The 22,762-nt window shown below is 39.2% G+C and overlaps 1 protein-coding gene across 3 annotated transcripts in view; it reads right to left on the reverse strand.

Annotated features, from left to right (window-relative positions):
- Window positions 1-22,762, reverse strand: part of TJP2 (tight junction protein 2) — a 28,451-nt gene that overhangs the window by 201 nt on the left and 5,488 nt on the right. The window contains exons 2-21 of one of the 3 annotated variants that reach the window (XM_009586008.1): window positions 22,079-22,203; window positions 19,615-19,717; window positions 18,300-18,876; window positions 16,677-16,780; window positions 16,375-16,528; window positions 15,323-15,431; window positions 15,069-15,208; window positions 14,488-14,554; window positions 12,311-12,461; window positions 10,976-11,084; window positions 10,061-10,271; window positions 8,574-8,761; window positions 7,384-7,479; window positions 7,197-7,276; window positions 5,917-6,127; window positions 5,398-5,498; window positions 4,800-5,012; window positions 4,328-4,438; window positions 3,018-3,356; window positions 2,508-2,593 (exon numbers count right to left, since the gene is read on the reverse strand). In XM_009586008.1, coding sequence (XP_009584303.1) covers window positions 2,508-2,593; window positions 3,018-3,356; window positions 4,328-4,438; window positions 4,800-5,012; window positions 5,398-5,498; window positions 5,917-6,127; window positions 7,197-7,276; window positions 7,384-7,479; window positions 8,574-8,761; window positions 10,061-10,271; window positions 10,976-11,084; window positions 12,311-12,461; window positions 14,488-14,554; window positions 15,069-15,208; window positions 15,323-15,431; window positions 16,375-16,528; window positions 16,677-16,780; window positions 18,300-18,876; window positions 19,615-19,717; window positions 22,079-22,203 — 3,275 coding nt within the window. The remainder of the gene's footprint in view (window positions 1-2,507; window positions 2,594-3,017; window positions 3,357-4,327; window positions 4,439-4,799; window positions 5,013-5,397; window positions 5,499-5,916; window positions 6,128-7,196; window positions 7,277-7,383; window positions 7,480-8,573; window positions 8,762-10,060; window positions 10,272-10,975; window positions 11,085-12,310; window positions 12,462-14,487; window positions 14,555-15,068; window positions 15,209-15,322; window positions 15,432-16,374; window positions 16,529-16,676; window positions 16,781-18,299; window positions 18,877-19,614; window positions 19,718-22,078; window positions 22,204-22,762) is intronic. The other 2 variants (XM_009586009.1, XM_009586010.1) reach the window with 2 other exon arrangements.

Raw genomic sequence — 22,762 nt, forward strand, 5'->3', positions numbered from 1 at the left:
TTCCGAAAAGCTGAAAAATAATTATACTTAGTATTGGCTTTATGGCCATGTACAATGTCGAAAGGCATATGGAGCAAATGAAACCCCTTCTAGCCCATAAACAATTGCATGGCCATGGTAAGCCTATCTGGAGAGGCATCTTATTTCCACCAAGCTGGAGCCTGATATTCAGATTTGATCTCCTTAACCTACTTGGAAGAATGCCAAATTTAAAATCATTAAACACCCCCGTGCGCACACACACACATACCAAGAGCTTTACGCACTTTATTCCCTGAGCAGAGAGGTTTTCAGCCATTGCTACTACCCCAAACGACATTTTCCTCAATTATTTTTGCACCAGATTCTTTCTATGAAAGCCTGCTTGTTCTTTTGCATCCCCAGTTTCCCGTCTCAAAGTCTGAAGACTTCTTATGTGACATTTCTTCAATTGACAGCCTTCTCTCCTGACTCAAGGGTCTCAGTAGGGCTCTTATCCTTAAAAGCGGTCAGAAATAACTCACACATTTGCTTTTTATACACTGTGGTGCCACCCATTTAATGTGACACTAAGCAGATGTATAGAAATAAAATCTGCCAAAGAAGGGCATTTCCTCAGTTTCAAAAGCCATGATTTTTGCAATCCCACATTCTACAAAAACAAGATGTTATCGTCCTTCCATTTTGCCCCAGTGCTTAAACACTCTCTCTAGGCCAATCATTAACATTCCTGTAAAACGGCAACAACACTGATTTCTGCGTGTGTGGTGGTGCATTCACCCCACCCCTCTTCTGGGCCGTTTGTTGATTTCAGAAATTCCCATGAAACCTCGGCCTTGGTGTACTGAGTCTGGCAGCTGAGCGCTCCTTGACCATATCAGGAACTCTGCGTAGCTGAGGCTGGGAACGTACTCCTACTGCCTGGCCCAGGTGTCATCTTATCTGAGTCATAGCTCAAGTGGAACAACGCTGAAATCTTGAGAATTTTTTAGTAATTATCACCTGGGACTGTGGCCAGAATGGAAATTTATGGATGACCAAAGCCAATCATCTTGCAAACCTATAAATGGTGGTCCTAAGTGAGACTCTTCGAGCTCTCCTGGACTGCAGTGGGCTGTGCCCAGCATCTCCCTCTGAGTGGGACACCTCTCACAGCTCACGACCTCTCGAGTCTGCAGTATTTGGAAGACTGAGCCCAGATCCCCTTGGATGACAAACTCTTCACTTCTCGAGGCTCAACCCTCGCTCGTTGAGAAATGCTGGGACATTTTATGTGGATATTTCTTCACTGAACTTGAGGGGATTGTACTTTTGTACATTAATATATATATATTTCTGTCTGTGTGAATTGATAATAAGCATAATCTGTAATTAAGTCACTGTCGTGATTGTAGTAGACTCTACTAACTTACTTTGTAAATGTTAAATTAGTTAATGATTAAGTGTTGCTAAAATCTTATGATCTGTACTTCATCCGTGTAGCAAGGAATAGAGTGAACCTTGCCATTGAACTCTGTTAAGTCACGCCTTTATAAATTTCTATTAAAATCATTTTCTGCTAGTACCTCTGATGGTGATTCTTTAAGCGGCCTCTAAACCACTCATTCACGACAGCATGTAAGCAAACACTCTGCATATGTGGTTAAAGATTACTTTTCACTACTTCTAAAAAGCTTCAAGGCTATACAAAAAAGTATGCTTTTCTGAGCCCACCAAGAAAGCCTGAAAATAATCACTTCATGTTTTCCATTTTTGCATTTTATATTATATACTGTGACATCAAAGGAATTGATTCACTAGGGAAAAAAAAAAAGAAGTCCCATTTCTATTGTCTATTACTAAGAGGCAAGAAAAAATTGAAGTCCTGCAGAGCGGAAAACAAAATCCATCAGTTAGCTCTTGCATAGGTGACTGCTCAAGTCATAGAAATATGCAGTGTGTAGGGTAAGATGACACAAAGGTCAACCAGTCCAGAACACACTGAATTTTAATGAAAGACTACTACTTTAATGAGACTTGATGGGTGACCTCAGGCAAGTTTCATCCTCAGTTTCCCTACCCATACAATACATCTGGAACTGAATAAGCATTTAAGTAATTAAGTGTTATTAAGTAATTAAAACAGCCAAACAGCCATTGTTTGTTAGGATAGACTAACAGTCATCAAGTACCTATCACAGGAAGAATGGACATCAGAGGACACGAATGCAGAAAAGCTTCTGAGTAATACTGATTGGGGCAAAAAACTGGCTCTGCAAATATTTCAGCAAAAGAATATAGTGCTTCTTCCTAGGTAACTCAAATACTACGAATGAACTAGAAGAAAAAAATACCCTGAAAACCAAGAAGAGTTCACTGAAATTTTGCCCCACCTTTACAGTAATCTTTGAAGCAAACAAGAGGCACAGCAACAAAGCGATATACCAAGGCAGGATTATTTGTATGAATAAAAACTGGCAAGATCAGTTTTCCTCCTGCTGGTGAAGTAAACAATCAAGAAAGAATGCTTTAAACTGGATACACCTTACCTCATAGGCTGGGGCCAGTTCTGTTCTGACTTCTGTGTTTTGACAGGGACAGCATAAATATCCGGGTGCTTCTGGGCTATTTCAAGCTTTAAAAGAAAGTAGGAGAAAATAAGTGTTCTTTTTAAGTCTATCCATTAGGGATCCTAGACTGTAGATCTAGCAGGTCACAGCTACATCTGAAACAACTGAAGCACAAATTGATAACTGATCTTATTCATATTCCTACAATTATATAATCTTTTGCTAGAGTAGTAATTCAAAGTGCACGTGAAAACAATGGATTGCCAAAAGCATCAGGATTAAAGTCAGCTTTCTGTAGTTACAATAGGAAGCCTTAAAATATGTCCTCTTTTTACATCCAAATCCACACAATGGTATGTCTATATGTGTGGTTTCCCAAACTTCTCTCTCCAGAAGCAACAGAATGCAAGGGCATGATTTTCATTTTCAGGATGCAGTCTGTTCTATATGCTGGAAAGCACAGCAGGGGGAGAATGCATCTCTTCATACCCTGGCATTCTGGGCCTCTTGTAGCTCTTGCATTCTTTGCATCCTCGCCTTATGATCCATCTCCTCAAATATTTTCACTTTCCTCAATACAGATTTTGGAGTATTTTCTTGTTCACTTTCTTCCTCCTCCAAATTTGTCTCCTCCTCCTCCTCTGCAGGTGGGACTGCTGGCTGAGAGTTTCTCAGGATGGGACGCCCAAAGGCAGGTTTCACAGAAACAGGTGGTGGTGCTGCTTTAGCTGACACAGTTGAAGTCTCACTGCTGACAGCAACGTTACTTGATTTGGAGTCACAGTTCTTGGGGAAGTCATACAGATCCTCTTTGTGTTGTAACTTTCCCTGTAAGCATAAAACACACGAACAAAGTTTACATCAGCAACTTCATAATTTTCATTTCAAATGAAGGCTTTAATCTGAAGTTAATCATTTCACCTATGTATATAACAGTGTCAATCTTCATCCGAAGTTAACACTTGAAATGTATTTGAACTGCTGTAGCATTTTGGCCATACGCTTATACACTATACACATCAACCTACAGAAGACTAGCACATTTAGACTTGTTTGTCCCATTTGTTAAGGATTGCCAGAACTACAACATGTGTTAGGGGACCTCCCAAATGATTTGTCAGTACTATCTAATGTAGAATATCACTACCAGGAGTTTAGAAGTGCACAGAACCCAAGTCTGTTTTCTAGTCTATCTTTATTTTCCTTACGCATGTCCTACTCTGCCCAATCTCCATTGTCAAGGCATACTTGAATATATTTTGAATACATGAAGTACGTGAGGGCACCCATCCTCATAAAGAAAGGACTCTGGGGTCAGGGGAAATCAGGAATTGCTAAAATAGAATTTGGTGTCCAAACATCATAATTTTTTTTTCCCTGCATCATTCCTGAGCAAGGTTTGAATAAACAGGTAACATCAATTTCTAGTGATGGAGACTGATTTCAGAGGTGGTAGATTCTGGTTTTGTGCTTCACAATAATGGCATCAGATACACTTTTCCTGATGATTAGCCTACATTTGTTCTTGCTGAGCTAAAAAAGTGCCTTTCAATTTGTTAGCAGACACAAAAAGGAGTCTACTTTCTTATTCATTTAGAGATCACACATACTGGAAGAGAACTGTTATCCTTTTAAGTTTTCCCTCTGCTTGATCCTGCAACACCTTCAGTCATTCCTTCTCTCCACACTTAAAACGTCTTCTGGCCTCTGATCCTTCCTATTGCTCTTCCTAATGTGCCACCCTGGAGAGTTCTCCAGAAGGAGGAACTTTGTATTCAGATTTGTTTTTACAAGTTTACCTTAGGCGGTTCAGGCTTGAATGCTGGAGGTGGACTCGGTTCTCTAAGAATCTCCCTGCTACCAGCTTTTCTCAACTGAGTCCTTGGTTCTGGACTAGATTTTTTTAAACTCTGTGAAAGAAAATAAAGAGATAAAATCACTGCAGTATCCAGTAACGCAATCATTTTTTTTCTCTCTCTGAAGTTCACTATTTTGGGAACAGTAACCATGAGTCAAATGACTGTCAGCAACCTGACCACAATCACTGCAGATGTAATTGCAAAGTTCAAGATGATGAGACATCATCAGGAAATCTATAGAATTAGGTAGAAAAGCAGAGCTATTATTATTTTTGCTCTACACAATATAGCTCTAAAACACTATCAGAGGTAAGAAAAAGCTGCAGTTTAAACAACTCTCATTTTTAAACCATACATATAGGGCTTTCAGAAAGTCCAAGGTACAGTCTTGTTGAAAATCCAACCATCTCACCTCCTCATGATGCACAGGTTCAGAGGACCGGCTAACAGATGAAATCCTTGGTTCGTCCAAGGGTTCATCAAGTTCATTGTCAGTGTATGCACCTCCTTCTCCATCTGTATCCTCTAGGTCACTGATCAGCCGACTGTCACAACTCAAATAGTCAACACCCATTGCAGTAAGGTAAGACATACGATCATCTGCATCATCTTCCATGCCGTCCATCTAGAGAAAAGTCAGTAAGAATTAAGGAACAAAGACTAAATATGTAAGAATTAAGAGTCTAGTTAGTTCTCAACATCACGCCAAACAACTCCTTACGAATGACTTTGCAGAACTGAAAGAAACTCTAATGCAGAATCATAAAACAAAGTCCTGTAAAAGTTTATCCCTCCTCACCATTCTCCCCTAGCCGCAGCATTAGTGATGAAAGCTCCAAAGCATAACAGAAAGAACAATAATAAGTAATTTTTTGTTACCAAGAAAGACATGAACTGACTACTTGTCTAACCTATCCAGCATTGGCAAACAAAATTTCGAACAATTTTTACTGGCAAGAGATATCTTGAGACATCTGTATAGCTTAGTACAGTATGGACTGACTGCTTACCTTTCCTTCTGATACCCATACTGCTTCTCCTTGCTGTTGCTGAATTGTATCTTTCAGACTGCCATACCAGCTATCGTTGGCTGAATTCAAATTAATGGTGGCTGTAAAAATTGAAGGAAAAAGTATATATACACAGCAAATGCAATGTGATCCTTTATCCAGTCTTTGCTGTTTAACACTTTTCATTTTAGTTATGTGAGAATGTTAAGCAGCCATTTCATTTAGATCATCGACAGAAGCATGGTATTTTTATTTCCTTGTTCGTCCATTCCCCAAGTTTATTACATCACTTACCTTTTAATGACAGTATGCCGATTCACAATTTCTTTTATATTAGAATTTGGGAGAACAAGGAACTTTGAAAAAAGTCAAAGAAGGGATTGCTCACGACCATACCTTCACACCCTTTTAGTTCCAGCCTGCATGAGTTAATATGCAGAGCAGTAAGTGGACTCAAGACTGACACAGTCACATCCACTACTCTCTTGGTAAGCAGGTTAGACACACATTCTTCCTTACCTGTAAAGAGGTGGGAACAAGTTTTCTTCAGTTTGTTTGCTTGCTCATAAAGTTTTCTTGAGCTCTTGTTAGATGTGGAACATAGCCTTTGTCTCATGGTTTTCACACCCTGCTTACTGTCTGGGTTAAAGAAGAGCACAATTGGAAACCACTGGGTATAATTTAGCAGGTCCACTGCTTTAGGAGTCACATCCAACAGAGCATGTTTATCCTGTTAACAAGAAAGCCCAGTCAATGTACTGCTTGTGGGGAACAGAGGAGGTGGTTGGAACATGGCATCCTAGGAAAACCAGGATATTTTTGTCCAAGTAAGACCACAACTTGTTGGATTTTTTTCCACAGTTATATGACATTCAGAAGACACAGCAGGCAGCCTTTTCCTTTCAGCTCCACTTTTGTGAACAGCTTTTGCCTGAATGTCCACATTCTTATGTTAACTAACTCTCATGTTAAGTACTCCATTTTTTTTTTTTTTTTTTAAATAGGTAGTGAAAGTTAACTAGCTTTTCTTTCTACCTGCCCCTATCACAGCTTCCACTACCACAACTATTCTGGGTGCTACCTGTGAGATACTGTCTACACTTACTAGCTGAGGCAAATCTCACTTTTTTCCTTTAATATATTCCTTCTTAGCTGCTTCTAGTGCAAAGATGAATGGGATTTTCAAACGTGTGCTTCAGTGGGACCTCAGCTCTGAACAGACTTCTGTGTGACATTCTAACCCTTCTAGCATCAATTTTATTGGTCTCAGGGCAATAAGCTGTGGAGCACATTCTTTTTGCCTAAGTCTTTTAGGTTTCTTTATTACCACCTATTTACTTGATCTCTAAACAGTATTATAAAAAGAGTCAACGCAGTCTCAGTAGATGCCACTTAGCTATCACAGTCACTTCCTGTTCAGTTCAACAGTAGTAACTCTGAAGCAATCTAAAATGTTAAGTTTCTGACGACAGTAAGAGCAAGTAGAGCACTGCATGACAGTAAAGCCTCCGTGGCAAATTCAGAAAGCATATAATAAAACACAGATGCCCCTCTATTCATATTTAGAATGGGCTAAGGAAGGAGAATTTAATTTCTAATATCCCTCCCACTTGGAGGAAGCTATCAAAATTATAAAAATTGTTGTTGAACAATTTCAAAAACAACTCTATCATTAAGCCAAGTCTGCTTATTGCAGAAATAGATGCAGTGAAGATGTGAGGACTCTGCAAGTTTTAGGAGCAAACAAATCAAACAACGTGCCTTTGAGTGTAAGCAATTTTCACAGAGAAATACTCTACCTGTTCAATGATTTGCCTCACAGTGTTCAAGCGCACTACCCCAGTTGACTTCTCTGAACCTGCGTCTCTGGGTTCTGTCTCTGCAAAGACAACATTTTAGCTTATCTAGAGTGGCTGGGCAGCTGGGATTATTAAGTTACCCATTCTCTCAGTTAAGGATGATAAGGAAGCTAGGAGGACAACTTACTTGCTGTCTGGTACAGATGAGGCAAATCATTTGACAACTTCTCCATAGCGACATCTGCAATAGGGCCAAATATCACCACAGGTCTCTTAAAACCAGCTGAAAGAAAAATATTTGGAGAAAAGATAAGTCTGCTATGACTGGTTTTATATATAAGTGAAGTGGCACAGGCAAGATCCTCAATTACTATGCAAGGTTATGAGTAAGTTGAAGGTATTAAAAATATATTTTAAAAATGGTATTTCTCAAAAGTTTGTGCAACAGCATAACTCATACAGAAAGCTATTGTTATCAGCTGAGAAAGCAAAAGAGATTGTTTTAATTTAACAGCTTCCCTATTCCTTCTAGTGAAGATGTATTGAGAGGATTCTGCATTCTGAACACATACAGCAGATCTTCAGTAATCTTTCCATCCAGCAAAATAGGATGAACCTTTACCCAGTGGGTTTTGTGTGAATAAAGATACAAATGCTAAACCAGCTGCAGGGCAGCTCGAAGAAGCAAAGAAATGCAAAATTATGTTATGCTTCTGTCAAAACAAGTGCAAACACAGTCCTCATAAGTTAATGGGGGAATGCCATTCTATTGCTCAGTCTTCATCTTGACATCTGTGAACTCCTTTAAAATACTTTTTACTATTTGTTTTGCTCCCCAATACTGTCATGTGCGAATACCCAAAAAACTATCTTGACTTGCTCAACATCACTAGTAATATAGCTAGTTTAGAGTCACAGAGATGAACCACATCAACCTTGACTACATTTGGACAATCTGTTGAAAATACTTGGATTTTATTTGCTCTCAAAATAATGTTAATGTGGTATTTATGTGCAAGCTAAAGACTGTGATTGATCTCAGGCATATGCATTGTACTTTCAGAGCTAGCCAAGGGGAAGCTTAGGAAACAAGAAAACCCTGCTTGTCTCTTCCTTTTTTCATTTTAAACCTTGGAATTGGCACATGTAACTTGGAGGCAAAGAACAGCAGCAGTTTAAAAACATAAAAACCTTTTTTCTTAGAGCAGTTAATAGCATCCAGAAATTTGCATTCTGAGAAAAATGCCATCCCTTCCTGTTACTCAAATTTAACATTGAACCCAAGTTGTTCGAAATCACTTACTTAGCCGACCAAACATTTGGATGCTAAACCAGCCAGCAATAAATTGGCAGCTGGCTCACAGCAGTCTTACTTACCCTCACGCAACTGAACTCGCTCATAAGCTGGGAATTTTGTGCTCACAGATACAATAGCTGTCAGATCTTCACGACTCTTCCTCAGATTCTTTTTCACTCCAGAACGCTGGCCACGTGTTCTCCAGAAATCTGCCCTATCACTTGAACCATCTTTTTGGGCATTTTGAACACTGGCCATCTGCTCAGCTCTGACAGAGAAAGCACAGAGTTCATTTGTACAGAACTAATCAAAGAGGGCAAAGGCTCTTTCACTGAAGAACAATGGATTTTGAATTTGTAACAGGTAATTTGCCAGACAGCTAGCCATGAGTGGAGGAAAGAATAGAGAAGTCCAGGTTCTTTTGCCTTGGAGCAAACACAGTGTCAGAACGATGCTCCGACTCGCCACAGCTACAAGATTGATGGGCAGGAATGAGTCCTCAGGTCTTAAACTGGTAACTCACACAAGCACAAATAAAGGAATGCAACTGCAAAGAGGTGGTGAGAGTGCAACTCTGAACTGAAGGCCTAAGAAATTACTGTCACTGTTCTCTTCTCATGAGGCCTTGTAAGTTAAGTCACTACAGCATAGAAACACAGGCTGGTTTGATCAGATCAATTAACAGAGAGGACAGAATGTATGAACCAGGAAAGAGGCAGGAGTCACATAAGAAGTGTATTTCAGGAACTTCTGTACAATGCAATTGTGAGCTTTTTTCCTCCATCTTAAAATCAAAACCATGCTCAAGAACTTAAAAGCTACAGTCTAAAAATACCCTGATTTTTTTGCTGACGAATTTTAATACTTTTACTGATTGTGCACATTTGAACACTTATTATTACCTCACATGATTTTTCACTAGGAAAGGATATTTAAGCAAAAAACATTGCTGTGGTTCACTCAGTATTTCACACAAAAATAAGGACTACAGCTACAAAGAAACATTAGCCTTGGAATAAACTCTTGAAACATTTTCCATAAGGATATACAAAAGAAATTCAAGCACTGAAGTTATTTTAAAAGATTAATCATCAGAGTATTCTTGCACACACATTCATGAGCTTCCTAAGGTGTAGGGTTTTTTTGTTGTGGTTTTTTTTTGTTTGGTTGGGGTCAGTGGTGGGGCGGGGAGAAGGAGAGGGGGGAAAAAGGCAAAAAAAGCAAAAATAGGACCCTCCACCCATTTTGTAGAAGAGGAACAGAAGCAGCTAGTGGTCAAAGCTTGGTTGATTGCTGAGACAGGAGCTCTAGGTCTGCGTTGCAAATACCTGATCTAGTATGTAGGTAATACCATTCTCTCTCATCCCCTCCTCACATAATGCCATGGTTCTAAAATCTAGTTTTACAGCCACAATCGTTGTGAAAGTAAAAACAAAGCAATTTATTCATTCTTGTAAGGGGGGGGGAAAAAAAGGAAGAAAGGTATGACATATGAAGCAAAAATCATTTAGAAAAAAAAAAAAATCTTACTTCTAACAATGGGTAGGAAGACAGGATGCCACCTTACCTGCTCTTATTTGGAATGAGGCCCTTTTCCAGTTCATTCCCAATTCTCACGGCCAGCCAGTTTCCAAGTTTGCCATCATACAGTGTATCAACTACTCTAAAGATCTCCCCTCTGGTGAATGCTAAGCTCTGTGGTGACTCTTTTTCACACTCAAAGTGGCTCCTGATGAAGAATGAATCTCCTCTGCCACAGGCCATGATGTCTCTGTACACTAAAAGAGGAACCCCCCTTTAGGTCATTTTTTTTTACATTTGAAAAAAAGATTAAGCTGTTATTCTACAGAATAGTTTTGAAATTCTTCTCCTCTACTGAAAAAAATGCAAAAAACCAGCCTTCACATCCATTGGCCTACACACACATTATCAAGAGTGTTCTATACTTGTACACGTACAGCCCTTACAGCTCTGAGGGAAGGAGCTACTTGCACCTTCCCAAAGTAAAAGGCAGCTATGGTACTTCAATATTACAGCAGGCTGTGTCTCCAACAAGAAAGCAAGAGGCTTTGCTTTCTCTTTAACTGTTCATCAATAAACATGTCCATGTGCTGCTGTCTGACTGAATCCCTTACGACCGCCAAGGCACAGCAGAAAATGAATGCTAACAGCAGATCTTGGGCCAGCTGCTACAAACAGAAAAGCAGAAGGAACACGTAGTACATTGCCACTCTTCAGGATTAAGACGAGATGCTATTTGATAATAATGAAAGAGATGGAGAAGTACTCTGAAAAACACATCACACATGCACATCTATATGACCCTCGTGGTATGGAATACAGATATCTCCTAAACTACTGAAAAGGAGGGTAACTAAAATGCTACCAAGAATAAGCACAAGAGAGATTATTTGTGGTTTCACTGACAAAACAGAGCTTAAAAGCTTCATGGATATACATACATCTTATTCAAAGCACCTACCTTCATATTTGCTTTGAGCTAAAATTGTCACTGTTTCACCTTTGGGGATTTCTAAGAGATACAGAACAGCATCTTCCCGAACAATGCCTCTGAAGTCTTGAGTGTTTACCTATGTAACAAAAAAAAAAATTTACCAAAAAAAAAAAAAATCAACACATGAAAAATCAACAATAAAAGGAATAACCAAAGATTCCTGTTTCATCTAAAAAGTCTTAAGGAATATTTTATTCAAGCCATTAACAGTAATCTTTCTGAAATAACAACATCCTGCATGTCCACTGCTAGATTGTTTCTTCTACTTTAACAGGCTCCAAAAGGCCTTGAAAATCAAAGAGAAAAGAGGCAGAAGAAAAAATTACATTAGCCTCCTATTCGAAGGAAAACAGAAAAAAAGGAGAATGTAAGAGGACAAAATGGCATAGATGATATAATTCAGAAACTGGAAAAATAAATCACTGTTACCCAAGGAAACTGGAGAAAGATGAAAGAAGAAAAACATGCTGGCCTCATTTTTTTCCTCCTCCAAGACTAGGAAGAAGCATTGTCCAGAAAATTTATACTTCCATCTTGGAGCATTTTTCTTGATTAGTATTTCCCTGTCGTGGTTTAACCTGGCAGGCAGCCAAATATCACGCAGCTGCTCGCTCACTCCCCCCGCCAGTGGGGCGGGGAGAGAATCGGAAGGGGGAGAGGGAGAAAAACTCGTGGGGTGAGATAAAGACAGTTTAATAGAACAGAAAAGGGAAAATAATAATAATAATAATGATAGAATATACAAAATGAGGTATGCACAATGCAATTGCTCACCACCCGCGCTGACCGATAACCAAGTAGCGATCGGTACTTCCTGGATCACGCCTACCATTCATATACTGAGCATGACGTCACATGGTATGGAATACTCCATTGGCCAGCTGAGCTGGCTGTCCTGATTATGTTCCCTCCCATCTTGTGTACCTAGCTCAGTCAGTAGACATGGGAGCTGTCCTTGGACTAGGAGGGCACTTAGCAACAACTGAAAACATCAGTGTGTTATCAACATTCTCCTCATACTAAATCCAAAAAACACAGCACTAGGAAGAAATTTAACCCTATCCCAGCCGAAACCAGGACATTCCCCTACCTACCCCTTCCACAGAATCTTAAACAAACTAAAGCTTGATATACAATTCTCCTTCAAAAACTCATTTCAGTAAGATCCCTCCACCACACATACACACTTCCAAAGCACTTATGGCTTCCTAAGTCCATAATTTCTTCCATATTTCCACTAAGAAGGAAACAAAAAAAACCAAAAGTGATTTGCATTTCAGGGACACATACTTGCACTCATACCTTAAGAATCTGATCTCCTTCCTGCAGTCCCTCTTGATCAGCTGAGGTGCCTTCTTGAATTCCAGCAATAAATATCCCTACATCATTTCCACCAGCCAGTCGTAGACCCACGCTGTCCCCTTTCTTGAATCTCACCATTTTTGTATTAGGACTACAAGATTTACAGGCAGAAAAAGGAAGTAAGGCCAGATGTTAGGCATATGACAGTAACAGGTTGTCAAGAGAAAAAAATTGCAACCTTTTCAACAAAATCATATTAATAATAGGGCATATTTACCCAGGTAACTCTTCAGTGAGGGAAGGAAGCAGGAAATTTGCATTTTTTATAGTGGAAACTGAACTAGGAAGAGTGACTAAGTGGCATACACAGACTTGACAGAGCAGGAAAACAAATCCCTGTTTTTGAAGTACCAAAATAGTCCCCCACCTATTGGATCCTCTCCCAGATGACCAGCCAGGTTTTTTGTGACAACAGCCTGAGTTGTAAGTAATCATACTCATTGTTTTTCCCTCTGTATGCTTGAGAACTGTCACATGAATTAAATTTATACCTATTTCCTTTGCAGTTTAACATGTTTGTTAGACAAAAGTCTTCCAAGTTTTCTTGTAATGAGAAGTATTTCCAAGTATACTCTACTGGGATGTTAACAATCAGTCCTTTCATATTGCTGTGGGAGAGGCTACTGGACTAGGTTCAGCTTTTTTGCTCTCAGAAAAGCTGTATGCCTGAGTGACCTTCCAATACAGAGGACAGTACTTATCTGTCAACCTTTTCCAGTAATACCCTAAGCCTGTATTATAAATTCCCCTTCACCAAAATAATCACTTGATTAATTTGCACATCAATGATAACATATGCAGAGCCCAAACCAGAAAAGATCTGAGAAGAGAATCCATTTGAGAAAATACTCCAAGCTACAGAATATCTTCAAAAACTTATCTTTAGGCTTCTCCTTACAATCTCAGTGCTCTCCCTTCAATTTCTGTGTTTGGAAACTCTCAAAAGAAAACACGTAAGTTGATTTCCTATTAATACAGCTTGCAACTTTTAGTATCTTAATTGTTAAAGAATCAACAGTACCAGGCTCCATATGACCACTTAAAAAAATAATCACAAAACTCCCCACAAAAATAAACCTTGGAAGCAGTATTTTGTTAATTTCTAAGCAGAGACTAGAACTGCAATACGGACTGCACAGGCTTAGATTTGAAGAGACGAGACAGATTTCTGTACACAAGTTTCCAGCTTACACAGAAACATAGGTCTGGCCTTGTCTTTCAACAAGCTTGTTTACAAATTAAACAGAGGACATTCTCTTTGTATCTTAATATTGCAGGAAAGGGGAGGGTTGTCTTTTGTGTACATATAAAATGACAGAAGAGGTGTAAAATACATTTCCATAGAATTACACAGGTTAGATGGCCCTCTGCTCAAAGCTGGCTGTTCAGGGCCTTGACCAGTTATGTTTTTGAATATCTCTGGTTGTGGAAATACCACAACCTACAAGGGAAAGCTGTTCCAGTGGTTAACCACCCTCATAATAAAAAGTTTTCTTCTTTATATCAAGTCAGAATTTCCTATGTTCCAGCTTGTGTTCCTTGCTCTTCATCCCACTACTGTACCCCTCTGAGAAGAGTATGGCTCTGTTTTCACTACACCCACCAATTAGATTGTTGCAGACAGCAATAAGACGTCCCTTCAGTCCTCTCTTCTCCAGGCTTAACAAACCCAGTTTTCTTGGTCTTTTCTCAAATGTCATATACTGCAGCCACTGACTCCCTAGACTTGCTCCAGTGTGTCAATGTCTTTCTTGTCCTGGGGAGCCCCAAAATGGACATAGTACTCTAAATACTATCTCAAAGTGCCAAATAGAGCAGAATAAAAATATAAAAATATACCATTGAGTACATTCCCATGCAAGTCTAGAAGCATAGGGTGTTCTATACCTTCTATACAGGTAGAAGGCAAGCCTATACCTTCCAGGCAGATACTTCTAAAACTAAGTTTAACTCAAATACAGTCATTTAGAAGCCATGTCATCTCTTCTTGGCATTAAGCTATAAAGGGAGTATCACTCCAAATGAGTAAAAAAACCCAAAACCCATGCAACCAAGAACCAGGTACAGGTCACTGGAAGAACACTGAGTCCAAAACAACACAGGAAGTGCCGCCTTACCCATAGATTGCTTCATCTTCAGGGCTGGGTTTAAGAATCGTTCTTGTAACTGCTTTTGGTTGAGACACTATATGTAAAAGCCAACAGAAGTTACTGAGCTATTAAAAAAGTTGTAAATAGCAGCAATTTTTAGCTATCAGACAGCAATCAAACCCCTCCACGTCAAAGACTAATACAGATTTAAATGTAAAGCACCTCTTTGACTAGAATTGATTTACTTCCCTTTTTTTTTTTTAAATTCTTGAAGAAGAACAAAAAGGTCAAGGGAGGGATACACAACTCTCTCAGGCAAGCCAGATCAGACTTCAGGAATAGCTTCATTTGGCTGCTTAGGGCAATAGGTTACAGTAGATTCTCTAGGAGAGTACTTGGGTTTTGAGGTGGTAATTCTAATAAGCAATTACCTTCAAATAATCTCAGGTGTTTCTTGTCTCTCTGCACCACAAAGCAAAGACAAACCTCTTCTCTGTGTGTCAGGATGGGGTTGACATGAAGAGTATACTAGATACGTCAACATGATTGGGGGAGTAGACATTCTGTGGCCAGGGGAAAAAAAGCAACCAAAAACTTCAAACTCTGACCTGCTAGGTCATCTTGGTACTTCAGTTCTTTGTTTGTGTCCACAACTGTAACAGCAGGAGTAGCAACGTCACCAGTTGATTTGAATGGTGTAGGCATTGCTCCCATCCTGGACAGCCTACTGGATGGATCATCTTTTGCACTAAAAGAAAGAAAAAGAAAAAAAAGTGTTGTGAAATCAGGTAAGAATGCCATGTATTTTAAGAATTTCTTTGACAAGCATTAGAAAAATGGACTAGAAAAGACCATTTCTTACTTTGGTTTCTCTTTCAGCTTTTCATTGGATGAATGCAAATCTGGATCAGAATGATGTAATCTGTCATCTTGAGGGGAGAATGATCTGTTTGAATCTATTTCAGAAATGTCTGTAAAGAGAGCAGCAAATCAAGAAATGCAGGATTTGTTTAAATTATCTGCACATCTGATCACCACATTTACTTAGAAAGCTTTCATATATAGGATATGCTGAACCTTTAAGCTAAAATATTTCAGGAAGGTTTCACACAACGTTTAGAAAACACACTCACATCACACAACTACTTTGAGCATACCATAGACTCATTAACTAGTGTTAGCAGCCTTTTATTTGAGGTCCTCAATAAGAGAGTCCTCAGTAAGAGTAGCCCTCAGACTTGAACCACATGGCAGTCTTCACAGTAAAACCTACAAAAGTTGCACACAGTATTCTGACATCAGAGAAGTAAATATCTTGCACTAAACAATGTAACATCCTGCTCCCTCAAACACCCAAAGCAAGATTATGTTGAGAGATACAGCTCATACACTGTGAGAGATCATTTGTACAGAATAGATACTGGAAATAGGAACCAGTTGTCCAGGGGGACTTAATTTCTTCTTGTCCTGACATTTTTTCCCTCCCATTGAATGCTGTCATGAATGTTAATGCCCTCAGAAGGAGAGACCAGTCCAATCCACTTGTTTTTAAAAGTCTTCTATTAAAGCAACTGAATTGCTTGTTCTGAGAAGCAAGACTGATTTCGCCAGACCAACATTGCTTCTTCTATCTCTGCCCCTGCCCAAAATCTAATTACATGATTACTACAAAATTCTTCTTTCACCTAAATGAATTGAGATTGGTGCTTAATTGGCTATTACTTAGGTTTGTGTTTGGTTATTTTGTTTTGTTTGTTTGGGTGTTTTTTTTGGTTTTGGGTTTTTGTGTGTGTGTGTGTGTGTGTTGTTTTTTTTTTTTAAAGAACTTAGTACCACTCTACCACAGCAAAACACTATAAGCTCCATTCTGACCGTGTACAGAGTCCAGAACTTTTTATCCACATTGAACCTCACCATCCATTTCTGAGTCACTGTCGTTCAATGAAGGGATGTTGAGCAGTGTCTGCTTTCTGTCCCTGAGGACAACCAGCTGAAGCTTCCCCCGTGACTTCTCAATCAATTTTCGGGCATCAGCTAAAGACATGTTCTCTGTCACTGTACCATTGATCTGGACACAAAAAGGCAACAATAACACTACAAGTAAACAAACAAGCCCATACTGTGCTGAAGTTAAACTTGACTATAACATAACTTACTCCAGAGTAACCACTATAACAAATGCCTGCTAAACGGCTAGCAGTATAACCAGCACAGACCTTGAGAATGATATCCCCTTCATGAAGGTTTCCATCTTTGGTTGCTAGGCCAGTATGGGTCATTTCTTTTATGAAGATCTGACTTCCAAGCCGGAGACCATATTCTGGAATCAGGGAAATAATCCACTGTAGCTTAGAAGATGAGTGAGGATGCATTTTTTTAAAACTACACAGTGTACATGCAGCACACCCCACTACACCATGAGAAAAGAAAAAGAAAAAAATCGCGGACCTCGTAAACCCACTTAAGCCTAGGCTAACTCTCCTATTTCTGTGCTGTTGCCACAGTAAGAACAAACAGCACTCCACATCACAGATGGATGATTAGTCTGCACTTTCAACAGCAAAACAATGCCTTCGTTCTGGAGGTGCTTATTAACATGCTGGACTAGACTCTCTATCATATTTTGCACGGCGTAGAGAGGGAAAATGGTCAAAAAGTGCTAACAGAAGAGCTGGTTTTTTTACCAGTTGCTGCATGCCGACCCTGTCCTATCTGAGACCACTAAGTGTCTCAGTTGTTTCAGGCAAAGGGTTTTTTTCCTTTCCCTCTCCCTTTTCTCCCTTTGATCCAAGTTACTTGGATCAGTATATTTGCTACTTAAAAAGAAAGGCAACACTCTTAAAACACACACATCCTAGAACAACAGAAAAAGAAAGGAACAGTTACCTGCTTTAAAAAAATCACATTAGATCAAGTCTGCAGAATATCCATATGGATAGCAGAAATTACTACGGAATTATTAGCTACATACGAAACTTAACAAAGACACCTTAAATTTCTCCTTATTTGTATACCTATCTGCATTATCTTGACAAGTGGAAACATTATATGCAGGGGAAGAAGGGGAAGGAGGGAAAGGGATCCTTGCCAGAATGAAAAAAGAGGTTAGCTCCTGCACACAAAGCTTACATGAGCAGAAAATTCTTACAAATCACAACAGGGCAGATTAGAAAAAAACAACCCACAAAACCCCCACAAACCAACCACCACACCCCCCAAAAAAAAAACAAACAGAAAAGAATACACAACCTAATCTCAGATACGCGTTATAGCACAAGAGTCTTTATTTCATAGCACACGAAAAGATCAGGCTTTTGGCTTTCATCTACACACACCAATATTCAGCAAGGAAAGGCTGTTTCAGCTGTTGCTATTCTTTAACTCCATTCTGAAGTATTCAGAATGAAACAATCCTTGGAACTAATTTAATTATACTGAAGGGAAGAAGTAAGTGCCCTATTAAAGGCAGAGTCTGCTCTTCACCCTTTGTAGCTGGCCCTTTTGTAGATCTGCCAAGTGTAATCTGAATCACGACCAGATCCACGTTTCCCACCAGAACCAGAAGAACACGCAGAGAAAACGGAAAACCAAAGGACACACGGCTTGAAAAGACTGAAACGATGTGGGTGAACAGTTCTTTGTTCAAAGGTAAAGTTCAAGGTGCTGGGGGAAAAAGCACCCCAAACCAGCCAGGAAGAATGAAAGAACAACTTAAAAGATCAGTTAGAAAACTCAACATTTAACCTGTAAAAGCAGAGAATATTCAGCTCCTCTCCCTCCCCCACAAAAATAACATGCTGTATTAAAAGTCAGGTCTTCTCCTCCCCTACTATACCTACCTTCATTATGTCTGCCTTTTGTTAAAAGAACACTGATCGGTCCGTTCTGATCCTGCGGTCCTAGGTACTCGTGTTGATGTATTTCAGGCGAAGGACTTCGGGAACAAAGCCTGTCCCGACTTCGACTCCTCACTTCCCTCCCATATCTAGGATCAGGTTGAGATCCGTGACTATAAGTGGGTGGGCTGTAGTCTCCTCTGTAGTCCCGTTCATAGCCACCATCTCTGTCAATGCTCCTTCCCCTGCTCCGATCTCTTCTATAGTCTCGATCCAAGCTCCTGTCAACGCTCCTACCACGACTTCGATCACGGCTGTAGCTGCATTCCCTATCACGGTCCCTGCTTCGGTTACGCCCTCTGTCTTGTTCATCTCTATAGCTCTGATCCAGGCTGTTTCCCCAGCTTTGGCTGCCCCCTCCATTACCACTATGCCAGCTTCTGTCGCTATAGCCACTTCGAGCACTTTTGCCATCAAATTCTGCATGGTCATCCATTACATCTAAAGCTCTATCCTCATAGTCAAGGGAGGGGCTTCTCTTCAATGCCGCAGCCTGCACTCTCCTTGGCCTTTTCACTACCTGTTCAGTGCAATACAAAACAAACGAAAAAAAAAAAAACAACCCTCCAATAGTCAGAATGTGAAATTCAACAGATGAATATTTTTCATACTTCAAATGGGGGGGGGGGGGGGGGGTGGGGGAGGAAAAAAAAAAAGAGCAATATTCTATTTATAGAACAACCAGTAAATTAGATTATTTAGATGTGCAGAAGAAATACTTACTAATTGGAGGATAAAGAACAGTAGGAGAATTTAGGGGGGGAAAAAAAAAAAATCAGATCAGCAACCACATTCTTTTACCTCTGCAAGAGTGTGAGTAATGAATACTTTTTTTTTTTTTCTAGATGACTTCTAAAAAATACAACAAGCCCCCAAAAGAGAGAGTTGTAGATGCCTCTCTCAACTAATGAAAGCCAATCTGGACAGCAAATTCTTGGACAAGGTCTGTGTATGCAGGATATAATTTGCGTCACATAATTTTCGTTTTTTCCAACTACTACCCATTATTCAGTAAAATTAAAGATTGAGGACATACATTTTATTCCCGTTTTTTCAACAAGATAACTTTGTGACACCATTTGTTTCACCTGTAGAAACTATGTCTTTGCTTTGGTTTTATTTACTTTGCACATTCTATTGGGCAAAGGCTTGCTTTGCTTTATGCATTTATAGTACACTTCATAGAAGAAAACCAAAATCTTGACTGGTTACTCACATACATACCCCTGTAGAGTGAATACATTTGTAATTTACTTACAATGGTGGCTACTTTTCCACTTTTCCTAAGCTGTTGGACTGCAAAAGAATGTGGAACATTTTCCATTGGGGTCCCGTTAACTATGACCACCCGGTCATTTTCTCTGGAAGAGGGGGAAGGGGAAAAAGGCGGGGGGGGGAGGAGGAAAAAAAGAAAGGATTTAAGAGGAGTCTTCATGAAAACACTGGAACAAAATTTCTTTTTTTCAGGGGGAACCTATAGATTTCATTCACTTTAACAGGGAGTTTTGCTTAAAAACTGTGTTTGTCATACAAACACTACGATATCTGAATACCAGAAGAAGCTTTCAGTATGTTTAAAAATTAGATTTGGGTAGCAGTGCGTATTTTTGTACATGTACTACGTCCAGCTTAAGTACTTTGCCATAGTGTCAAAGAAGATTTTGTTTTTTAAAGAATATTGTGATGACCATTAAAACTTTTATTCTTTTTTTTTTCAGTTCTTTCAGAACTCCTAGTCTTTCACACCTAATGCTAGATTTTTTTCACGCCAACATAAGAATTTCAAGGGAACTTCAAATTGCTGCAGCCATAGCAGTATTCAGACAAATCTTCACAAGTAACACTCTAGTACACTTTTCTGAAAGACTGCTATTCAGGTCCCACCTACTCTGAAGAAAGATGATTGGGGGGAAAAAAACCCAACCAAACTATAATACACAAAGTCCTCCCTGCCCTAAAACAGAGGCCAAAAGAGATTACTAACTTGTCTATTCAGACCTCCTGCATGTCAAGTAGACCATTAAGACTGAACTCAGTCACCCCCAGGAGACAGGCCCGTAACACCTGTTTAATTAAAAAACATATCTTCCAGAAAGGCATTTCAGCGCAAAAAGGGCAGGCGATTTAAAAAAAAAAATCTACCACTCCTTGTATTAGTTTATTCTGGTGTCTACTCAGTTACTAACCTTACAGTCAGAGCATTAGCTCAACCAATCACTGGTTACCGTACCGTTTTCTGCTACTGCTAGATAAAAGAAATCTGTAGTACCCATTATTTTCTCTTCACTGTAATCAAGTGAAATCACAATCTTCTTTTTAAATAAGAAGATTACATACTTTAAGCCTCTCTTTGTAAGGCACTTTCTGTAACTCCTGAATGATTTTTGTGCCTCTTTTCATACCCTTCCAATTCCTCTTACTGAATGAGTATGCCCAAACAGCACACTATATTCCAGTATCAGTTTCATCTGGGCTTTATGTGAGAGTTAAAATAGCTCTCTTCACAGTCCATACATCCAAAGACGGTATCAAACTTAATGTTGTAACACTACGTCAAGAGCTCCCATCTATACATGCTCACTCAACCCTAAAAACCATTGCAGGATTGTACTTCCCCCGCACTCTGAAGGTTAGGCCTATATTCCTTGGTTTGTTGGAGGAATGGCTTTGCATTCAGCTTTCTTCAGAACATGTTTTGTCTGAATGTGCCCAAATTGCTTGGTATTGCCTTGTCATCATCAATTTACCTAGGCTCTTACATAAATTGTGGCCATGATTTTATTCCCAAATCACAGGCGATTATGGAACAGGATGGACGATAGTGGTTTTGTGCAGGGATCACTGCTATAAAATGAAGGTTTTGTACGTTTATGTTGAAAGCGGTTTGTGACCTGCTTCACAATAATCCTTTTATCCACTAACTACTCCCACGTCAGCATTTTCATTACCTCACCAAAAATTAATGTTTGGCAAAATGGACAGAATCTACTCTTGTGAATTACTATTACTGCCCAACTTAGGCATTCCTCTAAATTGTCTAGTCCTCATCAGGTATTCCAAGTCAAAGGATGAAAAACTGGTCAGCAGTGGGCTAGAAACTGTTTATCTCAGCCTACAGATTTAAAATTATTTGTCCATGATAGATGCTGCCCCACCAAGGATGATGTTTCCAGAAGGACTACAGAAACACCTTATTTCCATATTTTTTTCTTTCAAATACAAAGTAAGTATTTAGCAAACACGTCTGTTTTTCTTTCTTCCCCCATTATTGCTGCTGACACCTTAGGAGTGAAGACCCTTCTTGGGCTGACTTAAGCCGTTCTCCTGAAAACTAATGATTGATCACTAAATGTGTTTCCTAGAGGAACAACAGGGAGTATCTTTTAAAATACTAAGTATTTCTACTATTTCTTTAAAAGAAATGCAATCTTAAGAGAAACACACTTAACTATAAAAGCTTTTCAACACCACTGAAATTTAATTTCTTACAAAATAGCAAATAAAAACACCTCCGAGTGGAGTTTGGGGTTTTTTTGTTTTGTTTTGTTTTTTTCTTTTTTTTTTCTTTTTCATTTAAAACAGACATCTAGGTTTTCAAGAGGGCATCAAATCTTGAGCGGATTAAATCTCCAGGATTTCAACCAATCCTGTCCAAAGGTTTTACGTATTCTACAGCCATGCCCCTCAAAATATCCCAGACAAAGAAATAAGAAATTGCTTACTGCAGTAATCCATCTGCTGGACCACCTGGAAGAACATCTGAAATGACTATTGATGTTTCACCATTTTCAAAATGAGGGTTATCTCTGCCACCAGAAACTGCAATCCCAAATCCTCGTTTTGAATCCTTTACAACAAAACAAAACACAACAAAACTCAATTCCATCCACAGGAATTTTGATAGGGAGAAAGAAGAGTAATGTGAATGTTACTGTGATGACACTCTACCTAGGTATTATCTACAATATGATAGTTGTGTGCAGAGAGTTGCAGAAATACAGAGCACCTCTAGATTCAAAAAGGAATGGGTTTACAAATCCATGTAACAAGACAACATGTTCCCATGTTCCAAAACCTCAGCCTACAGGTTTTGGATGGTTAGTAATTAAGCAAAGGACTCAACTAACTTAGCCTGCATTTTGCTCCACCATCCCATTGGTTATTCATACCAAATTTGTTAGATAAATCTATTTTGTTAGTGATGCTTGGGAAACTGGAACAGCTTTTCCAGGATCTCATCTTCATTGTGATTGCTATTTAGTTTGTAATAACTACCTACTCCTCGATCAAACTAAACAAGATCATGGCTGATTACAAAAAGCAGGCAGTGAACTTGTGAATTCTCTTTAATTATCCTCTCTCACAAACAACTATTTTAAATATGCAATTTATGTCAAGCCTGTCAC

The sequence above is a fragment of the Fulmarus glacialis genome, unplaced genomic scaffold (assembly GCF_000690835.1).
Source record: "Fulmarus glacialis isolate BGI_N327 unplaced genomic scaffold, ASM69083v1 scaffold13669, whole genome shotgun sequence".
In the NCBI taxonomy this organism is placed as follows: domain Eukaryota; kingdom Metazoa; phylum Chordata; class Aves; order Procellariiformes; family Procellariidae; genus Fulmarus; species Fulmarus glacialis.